At 39.0% G+C, this 16,107-nt stretch overlaps 1 protein-coding gene across 7 annotated transcripts in view; it reads right to left on the reverse strand.

Annotated features, from left to right (window-relative positions):
• Positions 1–16,107, reverse strand: part of CCDC192 (coiled-coil domain containing 192) — a 224,797-nt gene that overhangs the window by 86,248 nt on the left and 122,442 nt on the right. For all 7 annotated transcript variants that reach the window (XR_011425093.1, XM_023617767.2, XM_023617768.2 and 4 more), the window contains exon 6: positions 15,333–15,465. Coding sequence is in view for 6 of the 7 variants with exons in the window: in XM_023617767.2 (XP_023473535.1) it covers positions 15,333–15,465 (133 nt within the window). In the remaining variant the exon portion in view is untranslated. The remainder of the gene's footprint in view (positions 1–15,332; positions 15,466–16,107) is intronic.

Here is a 16,107-nt window from a genome sequence, read left to right on the forward strand (position 1 = left end):
CTAGCCTCTTGGCTTGTTTTAGGTTTGGTAATTTGCACATCTCCCGTTCCCATACCTGATAATGATACCCTGCTGAAAAACAACATTTGTTCACAGTCTTCTTTATACAAGTCAACAGTACTGGGTGCTATGGGAGGATACAAATAAGCTAAAGATGTAATGCATGCCCTCAAAGAGCAGGGAAGAAATGGACAAAAATTGTTATATAAGCTAAATATGGTAAATTGAAAGAGCATAAATAAGTGCCTAAGGGGGTCTGAAGAGCTGGCATTTCACCTGGGACTTGAACATCAGGAAAATTTCAGACAGGGACATAAAGAATTAGGGGAGGATGTTCCAGGCAAAAGAAATAAAATGAAGATCTTTATGACTTTTATCACTTGGTTCATTCTTTTTGAATTTTCTTCTGTATCCAACCCCCTCTCATGCATATCTGTTAACATGGTTAACTCACATTTATCATTTAAGATTCAGTGGGGGCCTCATCCTTCAAGAATCCTCCTCTATCCAGTAGGTTATGAATTCAAATTCAGTTGGGGATTAAGGAATATCCTTCTCAAATCTTCCCCATTTCATTGAATCAATCTCCTGTCAGTTATCTTCACAAGTTAGAATCCTAGGAATCATCTTTGTTACCTTCACTCTCTTCAACTCCATGTCCAATTCATCAGCATGTCTCCCTAATTCTATTTTCAAAATAAAGACTAAATTCATCTTAGATTTTTAAAATGTGGCATATACATACAACTGAATATTTAGCCGTAAAAAGGAATGAAATTTTAACATAGGCTACAATATGGATGGACCTTGAAAACACTACGCTTAGTAAAAATAAGCCAGACACAAAAGGACAAATACTGTATGATTCCACTTATAAGAAATGCCTGGAATAGACAAAATCACAGAGACAGAAAGTAGAATAGAGAATACGAGAGACAAGAAGGAAGGAGGAGTTATTGTTTAATGGGTACAGAGTTTTTGTTAAGGACGATGAAAAAGTTTTAGATATCAATAGTGGTGATGGTTACACAACATCATGAATGTATTTAATGCCACTGAGTTATACACCTACACATGGTTAAAATGATGAATATTTAGTTATGTATGTTATACCACAATAAAAATGTTAAAAAAAATTTTTTTTAATGTTTTAAAAGATTAAATTCATTCCTTCCAATTCTATTTCTCTGGTCCAAACCACCACCACCTCTCACCTGCACTATTGAAATATTCACATTTGATCCAATCCCTATCTTTACACATTCATCCCCTGCTACCTTCCCCCTCCATTTACTTCACTTCAAGTATATTACACCTATGATTATTACAAAAATACACCAAACTGTTTCCCTGAAACAGTTTTATATTTGCTATTTCCTTTTGGAATATGCTCTTCTTCTGCATCTCTATATGCTTCACTCCTCATAATTCATATTTCAGTTGAAATGTCAGCTCCTTCTTAAATAGGTTTTTGCTGACCTACCTCATCAATGTGTCCTCTATTTCTGTTCCAACCTATTATTTCATATCATAGAACTCCATTTATTTTCTTTATCACACTTATCCCAATTTGTAACTTTTCTTTTCACCAATTTGCTTAGCTTGAGTAACAGGGTAGGTGGTGGTGCCATTGCTTAAGCTGGGAGAAGATAGGGGGAGACCATGGTTGAAAGGTTAGATCAACAAGAGGATATATAAAGCGCACTTGCAAAAAATGAATCTGGAGTTAAAGGAAGAGAGTTGGACTGGAGATACAAATTTAGGAATTATCAGACTATAGGTGATATTTAAGGCCATGAGAAAAAATGAGACAATCCAGGGAAAGACTGAAGATTCAGAAGAGGGGGCTCTGGACTAGGTCTTGAAGATCTTTAGAGGTTCTATAAAGTAGAATTCAACAAATTAGACAGAGAAAAAGTAGCTAATGAGAAAGAAGAAAAACCAGGACTATGTGGTCTGATGTACGCCAAGAGTGGAGATGTGTCAAGAAGAAAGGAGTGGTCATCTGTGTTGTATGATGCTGTGAATTCAAGTAAAATGAACACAGAAAAGTTTACATTGGGTCTGACATCATGAAGATTGCTGGGGACCTTGATTAAAGCACTTTCTGTTGAATACGATTCTCTAAATGGGCTGGGAAGAACAGACTCAGGTGGATTCAACAGCACATGGGAGGGATGTGAGGAAGTGAAGACATTGTGTGGGGTTGTTTACCTTAGAATAAGAGTGGGACAGAGGTACTGAACAAAGGGGAATCAAAGGGAAGTTTGTGCAGAGATGTGAGATACCAACATGTACTTATGCAGATCAGAATGAGCTAGTAAAGAGGAGTATATGATGCAAGTGTGAGATAGGGTAAATAAGTGACATACCTAGGAAGAAGAGAACCATGGGGTCTGGAGCACTGGTAGGAGGATAGAACCTTGAATGGGAGGAGGGTAACAAAATGTAATCAGGAGAACACAGGTGATGAGATGAAGCAAGAATTTAGCTTTGGTAGTGGAAAGATGAGAGAGTTCTCATTTGACGGCCTGTGTATTTTCAGTGAATTATGAGTGAAGTCATCAGCTAGGTGTAAGTGTGGAGGAGGTGAGGGAAGTTTGAGAAGAAATATGACGGTACAGAATAGTTGTCTCAGAGAGAAAGCAACGTGCTGGAAAAAATCATGGCTCTTTTGCTGGGCAAAGTTAAATGCTCATCTGAGGCCTATAATCATGCAAACAAAGTGAAACCAATCAGGCAGGTTTTGTTATTTGTCAGCAGAAGTGGAAATGGAGCTAGAGGGCTTCCACCAGATGGCTTGACAGGCAAATGGTGGAGAGAGGGAATATGAATGTGTAAAGGAAAGTTTTAAGAAATTAATCTAGAAAGATATGTTGAGGCCTGTTCATGGAGGGCTCTAAATGTCAGGCTAAAAAATATGAACTTTATTTCACAGGCAATGGGAAGCCATGGAGTATTTCTGATTATGAAAGTGACATTACCAAACTATACTCCTGCATAATTGCCCTGCCTTAATGTAAAACACTGAGATAGTTAAAGAAAAGAAATCATTTGTGAAAGACCAGGGGTTAGATAATCAAGATCTAAATGAAAGTAAGCAACAGTGAACTTGAGCCAAACCATTGAAGGTTAATTCCTAAGATATCTTAGTATCTATGGGAACCAGACCAACTTGATGGGAACATGAGGCCACAGGGGAGAGGATCCTAAGGGCTAGACAAAAATTGAGCAAGATATTACTTAAAGCAGTTAGAAACAGACATATATCAAGGGACATATCAATTAATCACAGAATGAGTGAGAACTAGAGATGTCACCTTGAGTAGTGGATCCAAATAAATAATCATAAAATTGTCTACCAGTGATAGGGCCAGAGGAAGTCAGGAAGAGTTTGGGAAGTGGTATGCATGATGGGCAGACTTAGAGTGGCTCAAGGCATAGACCATGGCCAATATAGGGATGCCAGGTGCTGGCCCAAAGTGCTAAGTAGGGCAGGGAGGCCAGCCGGTTTAAAGAGTAGAACAGAAAGGACTTCAGAACTAATGTTCAGTTCAGTTTTATAAGATTGGCCACCTTAATGACAAAGCTCTGATTTGAACTCTGAGTGCTAGATTTTAAGTCCTCTAAGTATGTGTATATGCTATCAATGTTAATTGAAATGGTAAAGTGAAGTCATAAACTAACACAGTTGGCCATAAGTCCACACAGTATGTATTACAATATGGTGCAGAAGAATCAATAATGTTTCAAATCTATCTCGGGATTTGATAATCTCCTTCAACCTTCGAGCCAGTAACAGTACTAGTGATCCCATGGACATCACTGGCAATTTAAAAGTACAATCTGTTCCCTGGTAAATCTGCCACTCGGCTTGACTTTAAATTTTTAATTTAATAAGCACACTCCATCACCTAGCAATTCATAAACATATTAAGCAATAGAACACCAGAACAGAGGCCCATTAAGTTTTATTCAATATCCATCCATCCAACATTTCATGACCATCACACATCAGGCACTATGCTAGGCTATGGATATAAAGAAAACTAAGACACTATCTCTGCTTTCTCTTCAAGTAACCTACAGTCTATTAGTAAAGAAAGATAAGCAAAGAGATATTTATAATAGGTGTTATGACTGCAGTGTGCACAAGGTTTACGGATGCATAACTCATGGGAAGGCCAGGGAGTTGTTGGGGAGATGGTAGTGGTGATGGAGGTAGTCCCCAAAGACTTTCTGAAGAAGGATCAGAAGGAAAAACAGGGCAGAGAGGGAGATAGGAGTAAAGGGTTAAGGCATCTTAGAGGAAATAACTGGTGCAAAGTCTTCAGGAACCGAGCAGAGGTACTTTGCGGGAAACTCCCAGTAGTTGCACCTGGCTATAACATTTCATTTAACGTTGGATTTTACTCATTTCATGTGGATTTTATTTCTCTAGTGTAATCTTATTTATTTAGTTTTTTTCCCTCCCTTGTTTTGAAGTTCGATCAAGGTTTTTTTTCACTCTTGCTTAACTTTCATAAGCACCAAATAGTACTTAATATAATGGATGAATGTAATAAATCCAGGAATAATACAAACCAAAAAATTTCACCAAAATAGAAACATACATGTGAAATCAGTCATTAAAAAAGAGTAAAGGTATTTATTTATTGCATAGATTAAATTCATGAAAAGGGAAGCTGATGTAGTTGAGGCAATACAAGATTCATGGGTTTTACCAGTTTTCTTCAGGAATGCTTTCAAAGAAGGACCACAGCCTTTGTATATAATCTAAATAAGAATGTTCCTCAGTGTATGTTCATAGGGATGGAAAAAAGAAAACCTCAAACCAATTTCCATTTCCTTAAGAATTTATCCTGAAGTGAATTTTTAGCATCTTGCTACTGCTTTATTGACAAATAAATTAAGGTACTTAATTTGGTTGCCAATATTTCCAAATACATATCTTTGTTTAGAACCTACAGCTTCTGCTAAATAAATTACTTGCCTTTAGCTTTAGATCAAAAGTAACCTCAAAAGAAGGACATCTTTTCTCAAATTCAATTACTGACTCTTGGGACTTATCTGGAAAAGTTATGGCTATGAAAAAGAAAAGATCAGCCACTGGCATCTGAAAATATTGTTTATAGCGTTAATATAGATGGCTTATACAAGGTCTGGTTCTAATGTTTTCTTTTCTTCTGATACAATAATGAAAGATGAACACTGATTCTCGCTTTCAGAGTAGTCAGCTCTGTATTTCCCTCAATGTCTCCTGACATTCTCTTGGGTTTGTGGTGTTAATTACATTTTACTAACCTTCGCTTCTAAGACCCAAAGACACTTAGCTGCTAAGATCCACAAGCAAAATCAGTGAGATAAATGTGGCGTTTCCACTCTCTTGAGCAATCCTGTTTGAACTGTAAGTATAGTGATAATATATGTAGGATTTGGTAGCATGGTCCTAATTTCAAATATTTTTGAGTATTAAGGTAAATTTTTATGTTAAAGCTTATATCAGGTGGTGTCCTGATTTTTAATTCTAATAATATGATCACTTTAGATAAATGAGATATTAAAATTTAGAAATGAGAAGTGTATTTTAAAAGAAGTCTCATTTTAAAACTCCATGTAATCTTTTAAAAATAGTAAATAAAAACTATATGAATTAATTAACATTATGTACAATTTTAAATGAAAATGAATAGAGTCTGTGGCACACGTTACAAAAAATAAAATGAAAGCATATTGAAAAATATGTTTTGTCAGAAATTTACTTAGCAATGTGGGATAAGACCAGAGATTTTGGCACTTATTGAGGGTTAGAAAGACCTAGTCGCCCTAAAGAGCCATCACAATTGTTTCGCTGGTCAGCTGGGATAGTTGACTGGAAGAGACTGTCACATCAGTTGATGTATTGTGGGTCAACTTAGAGGATGAGACTTTTACTTGATGTCAGAATCCTATTATACACAGCTCAGAGTGATAAAAATTTTGCTGTCTTATTACCTTATAAATTTAGGATCTTTTTAAGAGTTAAGGTAATATTAGATTCTATAGAACTAAGTTAGTAAATTTTATCCTATTGACTTGAGTCTTGTAAGTGCTTGTCCTGCCTTTGAGGACTCTTAAGAATTCTTGTTTACGTTCATTCATGATGCATACAGATATCTCTCCATCATCTCTCAAGCATCCTTTAATTTCCATGGCTTCAGAAATTTACCTTTTGAAGTTACAATTGATCAGTTTATAAGAATGTAAGTTCAGTTTGTGGCTGAGCGCTCCTCCCTCCTTTGTTTGCCAAGTTCTATTCAAAAGTCCCTAGAATAGGAGCAGAGCTCCTTCCTTATCCACCAAGAAGGACCAAGAAAAGAAGTGGCCCCTGGGACATGTCTAGACCATTTTTGTGGAGAGATGCTCTAATGGTGTACCCAGGTTGAGATGACAGCTTGGCGTGGCAGGACTTCCAGGTCTTACTGGAAAATCAAGGTGTCATTCTCAGCCATAATTTCTGGGATTAAAGAAAGCATCTGCTGAAGAGCAATAACATTTTCAGATGTTGCAGGCACTGATTATTATGCCAGAGTCAGTTAACACACTTCTCTGGATCCAACTGCATATTAAGCAAATCAGGAATAATGATGTTCATTTTACATTTCCTCTTTATTTCTTCTTAGTTCTATGTTCTTTGTCAAATACCAAATTGTGGCTTTATTGATTGAGGAATTTAGAGGCGTAATAACGCAATCTGGTCCAAGGCAGTGTATCTTTAAAAACAAATATTCTTCCAGACTACCACAATGCAAATAGGGGTATATATTTAATGTATATATATATATATATGTATATTTCTAACACTATCCCACCAGCCAGAAATAAATCCTATGCCTTCAAACAGAAGGCACCCATTTGTCCAGCAGAATCTTGTTCTGTGCATCTTTTTTAAATTTGATTTGATGAGCTCAAACTCTCCAAAATTATCCACTCAGTCCTCCAAATTTATTCATATGACCAATGTAGCTCTTCTCTAACTTTAACCTCCTATCAGGAAACATTGAGTCATTAAATAAAATAATATTGAGGTTTCTGGGGAATACAGGAGATAACATTATTCACTTTTTCTACTTTGGCAACAAGAGGTTTGTACTAGGAACAGCTGCACTACTATTGACAGCTGGCTGACAATTGTTTGCAACCTCAAATTCTCCCATTTCAGCTTATGTTGACAAGTAAATGTCCATCTACCTACCGATGTTTGACAAAGGAGTTCTCACGACTGCTCTGCAAATTTCCTGGAAAGAATCATCTTTCTTCTCAGCTCTATTCCAGGCTATTTAACAGCATTCCCAAACAGCACATGCTCTTCTGGTGCTCAGAGCAGTCTCCGTGGTTAAGTAGGAAGCCTTTGAAATTGATCAAGCTCCAATTCCCATGTGCCTTGTCTGACATTTAGCTGGCCCTTGCCCTTTCATCCAACCTCTCTGGATACAGAAGCCAGAAGACTTTTTTTAAAAACCATTCCTAAGGGATGGACAGAAGGAAGGGAATACTATTTCCTGATACTAGTGTAATTCTAAAATTAGTCTTACAAACAAAGGAGGGAGGGGACCTTGACATCATTGAATTCCCACAGCTGGTATAGCTAGCAAATACTGGACCCTAACCAAAAATTTCAGAATGGATCTTCTTACCCTTTGTTCACTATAAAATGAATAGATTTCCAGACCTTTTGCAAAGGAAGGGCCTAGATATGCAGTTTGAAAATAATAGGGGGAGAAAGAAGATAAATTTTGTATTTTCCTGACAAGATAAAACTGATCTTCAGCTCGTGGCTGTCTTCTCCAAGTTTAAAGGTTTAACTAAAATAGATTAAAGGGGACAGTGAGAGGTATTTTTTGTCTTCTGTCCAGAAGTTTTTCCCATCTTCTTTTATCTGATAATATTCTCTAGTCCTTGACCTTTGGCACATGACCCAGGTGTGGTCCATGATAACACCCCATTGTCTTGGCCACAGCAATTGATCCTCTGGTAAGATTGTGATACAAGGAGGGTCAATCAAATTCCTTCCCTGAGATTTCTGTATTGATTGTGTGAGAAAGAAGTTCTTTTCCCTGGAATTGGGTATAAATTAAAGTTCTGTGCTTGTAAGTATTATAAGCCAATTCTGACTACTTTAAGCCAAAAAAAGAGTTTGTTGGAAGCATATGAGATAGCTCTCAGTGTTGAAGGAAAGCTTAACAGTCACACCTCGTGAAGTCAACCTTAGGGATATAGATATCAAAAAGTAGCAGTAGGGGCCGGCCCTGTGGCTGAGTGGTTAAGTTCACGCACTCGGCTCCGGCGGCCTAGGGTTTCGCTGGTTCGGATCCTGGGTGCAGACATGGCACCACTCATCAGGCCATGTTGAGGCGGCATCCCACATGCCACAACTAGTAGGACCCACAACTAAAATATACAACTATGTACTGGGGGGATTTGGGGAGAAAAAGCAAAAAAAAAAAAGATAAAAGATAAAAAACTAGTAGAGGGTTTTCTCAGGTGCCAGGGCCCAACCTCCAGAACGAATCAGCTCTAGTCTTTTTCTGTCCTCCTTCACTCAACTCAGCTCAAGATTCAAGTTTCCCATAATCACCGCCCTTTCCCCCCAGAAAAGAAAAGAAATGATACAGTTGAATTTTTTAAAAAAGATTCAGTTTCCGGAAAAAGAGCAAGTGTGATTGGCTCAGTTAGTCACAAGCCTTCCCCTTGGTCAAGGGGGAAAGAGACACCCTGACTGACAGTCCCACAGGACTACAGAGAATGGGAGAGTACTTTCCCAAAGGGAAAAGCATGATTAAAAAATCATGCTTCTGCTATGGAGAGAATGGGGAAGTGGATCTGAGCAGACGAGGTTCACTATAGACTGTCAGGCCAGGGCACCCTTTCCTGATCTGCGGCTGCAATTGCCCAGATGGGGCCAATGGCAAAGAGGAGCCGAATGAGCAGTCCAGAAACCCTGTGACTCTGCCTTCTTGCCAGCCTCAGGAGCTGGTAAATTTCTTTTTTGGTTAAACTAGTTTCAGTTTGGTTTCTGTCACTTGCAATCAGCAAAGTCCTGACCAATGCCTAGTTTTTACGTGAGTGATTTTTAAGCTTAGAGGTCTCTGGAATGTTCTTTTGAAAATTAAAATCACCCTAAATTTGCACATACTGAATAAGTAACATTTCTTGGGATCTTCGTGCAATAAATCCCTAAGTTTTGCAGGGACTTCTGGAGCAGTTGCTTGTCTTTAAGGGAACTTCTGAAATCAGTGAGAAGACTGGCTTTGGGGTCCAGTGGCTCTATTGGGGAAGACTGCAATGGACAAAGGAAGAGACAAACTGACAGACAATCTCTGAATTGTACCTAGAGATTATAAAGATAATCCGTTTGCTATTTCTATGAGAAATACAAGCTATTTCTGTGAGATAAATACTAAAACTCCTTAGGAACTTGTGATACTTAAAAAGCACACCGTGAAGTTATCACTTCTACCCTCTCTCATTTTGCCTACTGTTAGTTGCTGGAGTTTATGGTCTAAATGTAAAATATCCCACCTTGGATTGGTTTCTATATCTGAGGATTCAATAGGAGAGCTTAAAAGAAAACCTTTTTCTGCGAATGTTGGGATAATAATGTGTGTTGGGGGGGATTCTCCACCTTTTCCCCCCTAAATTCTTATCACTCTGTGTCAAGATAGTGGCACCCTTGGCAGCACTGGGGAAGTACAGGCTGCCTGTCTGAGTTTTGACCAAATATCAGACTGAGCAACAAGCAGCCTGATGACACGGGTGGTGAGCAATGCCTTTTGTCCAAGTCCCAGCAGTTGAAACAGTGAGATCCCAGAGCTTTCATTGTTACCTTCTTAGGAAACTCTAAGTAGACGGGCAAAATAAATATCTGTGTTCAGTGGTGAGAAAAGGTTGCAAGTAGAACTACTGATCAAGTTATTGTTTCCTAGTCTGAGGAAGAGCAGCCTTTCAAAGAGCTTCATAGAGAGAAAGAAGAAGAGAAGGGGTTGGCAGTGTCCAAAAAGCCTAGATACAAATGGATAACTATACGCGACTAGCCTTACTCCAATAAGTATTAATATGACCTCTCTCTAAAGGCTTGGAATTCTACCAAGTCAAGATTTTATTTAGACCCAAAGCACTCTCATTAAAATACACTTACGCTTAACAGGGGGTTAGTCATTACATTTTAGTGAGGATTGTTTTAATCAAGGTTTTTTCTTTTTTCTAATTGAAATAAAATTCACACAACATAAAATTCACCATGTTAACCATTTTAAAGTGTACAGTTCAGTGGTTTTACCACATTAACAATGTTGTGTAACCATTGTCGCAATTTAATTCCAGAATATTTCATCACCCTGAACTCCCTATTTTCTTAACACCTAGTTGCAATAGGACCTTTAATCCTGAGGACATTTGCAGGAGGAGTGATAAAAAGGAGAGATGGTTTGGACTGAGTGCCTGAGTGTTTTATCATGACGGGGGTGGCCGTCATGATAAAACATACTCTTTAAAATGATTAGAGTTGACTCTAGGGTGTTGGCACAGAGATATATCTCCTGATCTTCTTAAGGATATAGGACAGGGGCCAGCCCAGTGGCGCAGTAGTTAAGTTTGCATGTTTTGCTTCGGCGGCCAGGGTTCGCTGGTTTGGATCCCTAGCACGGACCTGTGCATCGCTTGTCAAGCCATACTGTGGCAGGCGTCCCACATAAAATAAAGAAGGATGGGCATGGATGTTAGCTCAGGGCTAGGCTTCCTCAGCAAAATGAGGAGGATTGGCGGCAGATGTTAGCTCAGGGCTAATCTTCCTCAAAAAAAACAAGGGATATAGGACAGCAACGGTCTGATTCTTAAAATTAATGGGATAATGTTTAAAAGCAGTCTTGTGTCACTGAAAATCTGTGAAATGTCAATCTTGTTATAGGCCTCCCTCAAAAGTGTGGTGGGCTCTACTCAGACACTGATTCCTGGATAAGCTTGCCCTAGGACGCACCTGCACTACCTGGGAGTGTCTTCCTAATGGAGTGAAACCAAAAGAGGACTTAAAGTTGATATGGCTTTCACTGGGACAACGGGAACTTGCATGTGGGGGCTAGAGACCTTATTTGCATGCCAGCTGTGCATATTAAGAGAAAAGAATTAAACGAAAAAAAATCCAGAAGCATGCATTCCCTATAGCATGCTAGCTTGAAATCTACAAACCAGGCCCTCCATGTTCTGGTCAAAGATAGGAGCTTTCATCATAGCAAGTGACTTAATGCTCACATACCAACAACAGGACTTAGTCAATAAGGTCTTTTGCAAAGTAACTTTGTCCTCCTAAGCCAAAGGAAGCAAAGGTTGTTTTGAAATTTAACCTTAGATTTCTGCAGACTAAGGTTTACCAAAAGGTGGACTCAAGCTTTGAAAGAGTACAATAGGCATTTCACTGAATTCTGCTAGTAAATAAAGCTGTATGCACTTCAGGCGAAGGCTGTGGAAATGACGGAAGGAATCTGCCTTTGGGCTGTGATTATTTGCACAAAGCAAAATCAACAAACAACACTCAGGCTGTTAGTAAGTATCCTGCTGTGCCAGTTTTACGATAAAGATGTTTTTCTTTTCAGTTAAACTTTCCGTTGACTTAAATCATTTATTTCTTTGGATGTAACTTAAGTACATAGCCAATGAAATAGTTTACTGTGTTTTACGTAAACAAAAAAGTTTGATAGTACACTGTTTCATCAATTTGAGTATGCTTAAAAGTATTCTCAATATTCTGGAACATCCCTCTGATCAGAAGAGCTGAACGGAAACTTAATATATAGACTTACTTAGAAAATGAAACAAACCAGGAAAAGACTTCCACATTTGGGTAAGAGGAAATTCTAATTTATTTGGAAATATTTCATTAATCTGCTTGTTGGAACTATAAGCATCAGTTTGTAACTATAATAGAGAAGTAGCTTTATGTTAATCCAGGTAACATGTTACTTAGAATTAATACTTTTTCCCCTTTTTGCAATTTCAGTTGTTAGAATAAGGTAGGCCTGTAGAGTAGGCAACCATGATGTCACTTGATGGAGGCTGGAAGGGGATTCCTTTTCCAAAGTGATTTACTCTCCATCTATTAAGAGGTTTGAAATTATACCATAGACATTTATTTCTTGGATCATGAAGATCTCTTTTTTATCAAGAAGAATCTACTTAAAACATGCAAATACTCAGGGCTGACCCAGTGGCCTAGTAGTTAAGTTCACACTTTGGCAGCCCAGGTTCAAGGGTTTGGATCCTGGGTGCAGACTTACACCACTCATCAGCCATGTTGTGGCGGTGACCCACATACAAAATAGAAGAAGATTGGCACAGATGTTAGCTCAGGGCCAGTCTTCCTCAAGCAAAAAAAAGAGAAAGATTGTTAGTTCAGGGCGAATCTTCCTCAGCACACACGCAAAAAGCAAATACTATGGCTGGGTGACTCATTAAGCATAAGCATTACCTTATATTTTAACTTGACCACTAACTGAGAGTGTATTGGACATGTTGTTTTAGTCCTTCACTCTTTCTTTCCAGAAATGGGCTATGCCTACCTTTAAGGACGTATTTTTCTCCCAGTCCAGCCCTGTGCTTCTGGTGGGAGCTACTAGTCAGAACATTCTCCTTCCCTACCCTTATTTCCCTCTACCCTGCCATCCAGTGGTGGGTGTGTGACCAGAGCTTGTCTAACCATGGTTGCCCCCCTCTGGCCACAAAGATTGATTCATGTCCCCAGATGGGTACCTAACCCAAGCCAGGACAGAGTTCTTTCTTGTACTTTTTCTAACTGGAGTTGGTGGAAAAATGCTTTCTTTCCTCTCTGGAAGACAGATAAGGAGGGCAATCCATAGCTGTTTATGGACTTTCTCTTTTGACATCCTGCTTGAGAGAATGAAGACTCAATGCAGAGAGAAGCAGAGATGAGAGATACAGAGTGTCATGATGGTATCTGAGACCTGGAATTCACTGGACTCTGAGACTCATGGCATGTCCTTTCTTAGTTTGTTTACACTTATGTCAATACATCACCCTTTCTCCTTAAGCTATTATGACTGGAGCATCTGTCATTTACAAACAGAGGTCTGAGAACTGAAAACAAACATTTTATAAAAAGGCACAAGGTAACTAGGGAAGGGGTGGTAATCTGGTCCAGGAATGTGTGTGGGAGGTGGGTCAACCCTAATTGTTCTGTGGTTAAATGGGGGTCATTGTGTGTTAAAGTTATTGACAACTTTTCAGACTCCTTACAAGTGAATTGAGAGGTGGCCAAGGTCTCTGGGGATGAGAGCTAATATTACTCTGGGGCCACAAGGCCTTGACAGTCTCCCAGGTTATTGAATTGAGGGTGAGACTGCTTGGGATCAACCGGAGAGGAAAGATGTGCAAATATTTGATTTAAGATGTTCGTGCTAAATGTCAGTCCACTGATTCAGTTTCTCCACCAAGTAAGACAAGCAACATGTAGGTCCAAAAGTGAGTCGCTGTTTTCAGCCATAGTCGACCTTGGAATACTTGGCTTTATTTAAATTTGTATCTGTTCATAACACATTAGAATGTTTTTCTGTACTGTAGTTTTTTTTTTTTTTAACAGAAATATAGAGAAAAAATGGGCAAAGAAGGTAACGTGGGATTTAGTTTTCTACCCTCCCCGAAACCATTAGAGTCCTGGTACCTCAGCATTATTTTAATTTTGACCTATCAAAATATCTAAGGGTCAAAATTGTGATTAGACAGCAAATACTATTTTTGTCAAAAATGAGTAATGAGAATTAGATACCTTGCAATAATATCTTTTTTCTCTAGATTTAAAGTACAACTGAAAAGTTGAGAGCTTCTCTCAAGTGAGCTCGAGAACTTTTTCCAATATGCTCTACAATCGTTCTTGGATTCTCATTATGCAACCAACTTGAAATCTGGCTCTGATCCCCTAGAACAAAGACCTTTACATGGATAATATTCTCTAAAGGATTTTATTTTTTTAGATTTCATGGTGGTAAAAGAAAATTCATAAACTATCTTTATGTTGTTCTGTTGAAAGAGAAAAACAAATTGACCTTCAGCATATGTTTCAAGGTGACTGTTTCCATTTCAACCCTGGGAAAGTGTTATTCAAAATTGAAAAATAAAACCAAACTCATATTAAAAGCTTTATCATGTGGGTTGGGATGCTGGGAGTGTCTCACTTTCTGAAGCCACCACATCATCTACTTCCTCCTCCTTCATTTATTTCCAGGTTCCTCCTCTTTTTCCAAAATTATTTATGAGTAATAAAGGAAGCCAGAGTAAGAACAATGGCATGTTCCTGGATTTACAAGAGCCCCACACATCAAAGAAAGACATTTGTCCCAGGGAACCACAGTTTTACAAGAGATCCACCAGGCAGAATGAGGTTTGATGTCGCTGCTGCATAGTGGCAAAATAGCTTTCCTGTGTGAGAGCTGTGACAGGCAGCCTGGTGTAGGGTAGGTAAGCTGTTGTCTGGAGGCTGACGTCCCAGGCTTTGCTCACACATGTCTAACTTGGGGCAAGATAATCAACATCTCTAAGCCTCTGCTTACTCTGGTGGAATCCGTAAATGTACTTACTTCAGAAGTTGTTCTAAGAATTAAATGCATGTACTTTGCAAAATATCTGGCACACAGTATTAAATGTTAACTCGTATTATTGCTAGTGATGACAGTCTGTGGGGTTTTTTTACCCAATGTGTGTTTATAGTCTCTTAGTTGGAGAAGACTTTTTAAAAAATACAAACCAAATTGGCTATTAAAATTTTTCTGAACCACCCAAATTTCATTCCCAACCAGCCTTCCCTGCTTGTTTCTGGCTCATTTGCCTATTGTTAAAACTCTAATTTCTTCCCCTCCCTGACCCTGTCTCAGCCTACAGCCCTGTCTACACTTTTAGACAGCCCCTCTCCCTGCCCCACTGCAGAGTCCCATCCCTAGGGGCTTCAGGTCTTGCTTCTTAGGCCCTGCCCTTCCCTCACTGCCACTCAGTTTGTGCAAGGACACTTATCAGATCTATTTCAGTCTGGCTCTTCAGCTTCAGAGACTTTCCTTTAAGGAACCGCTTGTTCATTCTCTGTCTCTCTTACGGTGAAAGCGAACCCAGCCTGGGGTGAGCGGTTTGTGTGCTGTCTCTATTCATGCGGAATGGAGGTCAGGCCAGGCCAGCAGGCTACTGGGCCAGTATGCTGCCCGGCGCTGTGGCCTTGCTTTTTCCTTTGTTGACAATATAACTACATACATCAGCGAGGACGACGGGCCAGTGTGCAACTGTCACGTGGTAATACTGACCTCTAGGGGCTGGCTTTCCTTCACACAGAGCCTTTATCTTCTCATTGAGTTCCAGGGCTGTGATGGCAGCCTCTTGCTTAGCTGTTGCCAAATCAGTTTGTAGCTTTTTCAGTTTCCTTTTGTGCTTTAGTTTCTTAAAAAAAATAAGAGTTTCCGTCACTAGAGACAGATGCATCAAAGGAATAAAAAGAACTAATGATGTCTGAACAAACATAGCCTTTGAAGCAGGGCTTAGATGAAATGTTCCCTATTTATCTAGATTGAATCCTGGTTGAGGTCTGTGAAACAGTGCATGTGCTCCTGTCAGAGCATTGGGATCCCCAACAATAAAAGCCCACTCTCTTCATCACAGTATTATGCCCTCTTGAAGAGTTTTGGATCTGAACCTCGTGTTTTGGTTGCTTACAATAGAGGCGATTAGGAAGACCTCTGGTTGCCAGTTGGCATTTATCACTGAGATGCTAATGCCTAGAAGTACCCGGGTTTTTCCCCATTCTGTATGTAGACTCACATGAAATAGTCAGAGCTTTGATTTTGTGTCATTTTTCACCCTAATACCATAATGTTTTGCATTCAAATAAACACTAAAGGGAGTGATGCTACCATGAAATGCTGATGTTTATAGATATTTACTATGGTATCTATATAGGGAAGGTGGTCAGAGGTAAGAACGGTTTTCAAGCAATAGAGGACAGGAATTCCTTGCTATAAAATAATCTGATTTATTTCTTTGAAAGAACTCTATTAGGAAGTTGTTACTAACCAAAGGCTTCAT

Source organism: Equus caballus, chromosome 14 (assembly GCF_041296265.1).
Source record: "Equus caballus isolate H_3958 breed thoroughbred chromosome 14, TB-T2T, whole genome shotgun sequence".
Classification (NCBI taxonomy): Eukaryota; Metazoa; Chordata; class Mammalia; order Perissodactyla; family Equidae; genus Equus; species Equus caballus.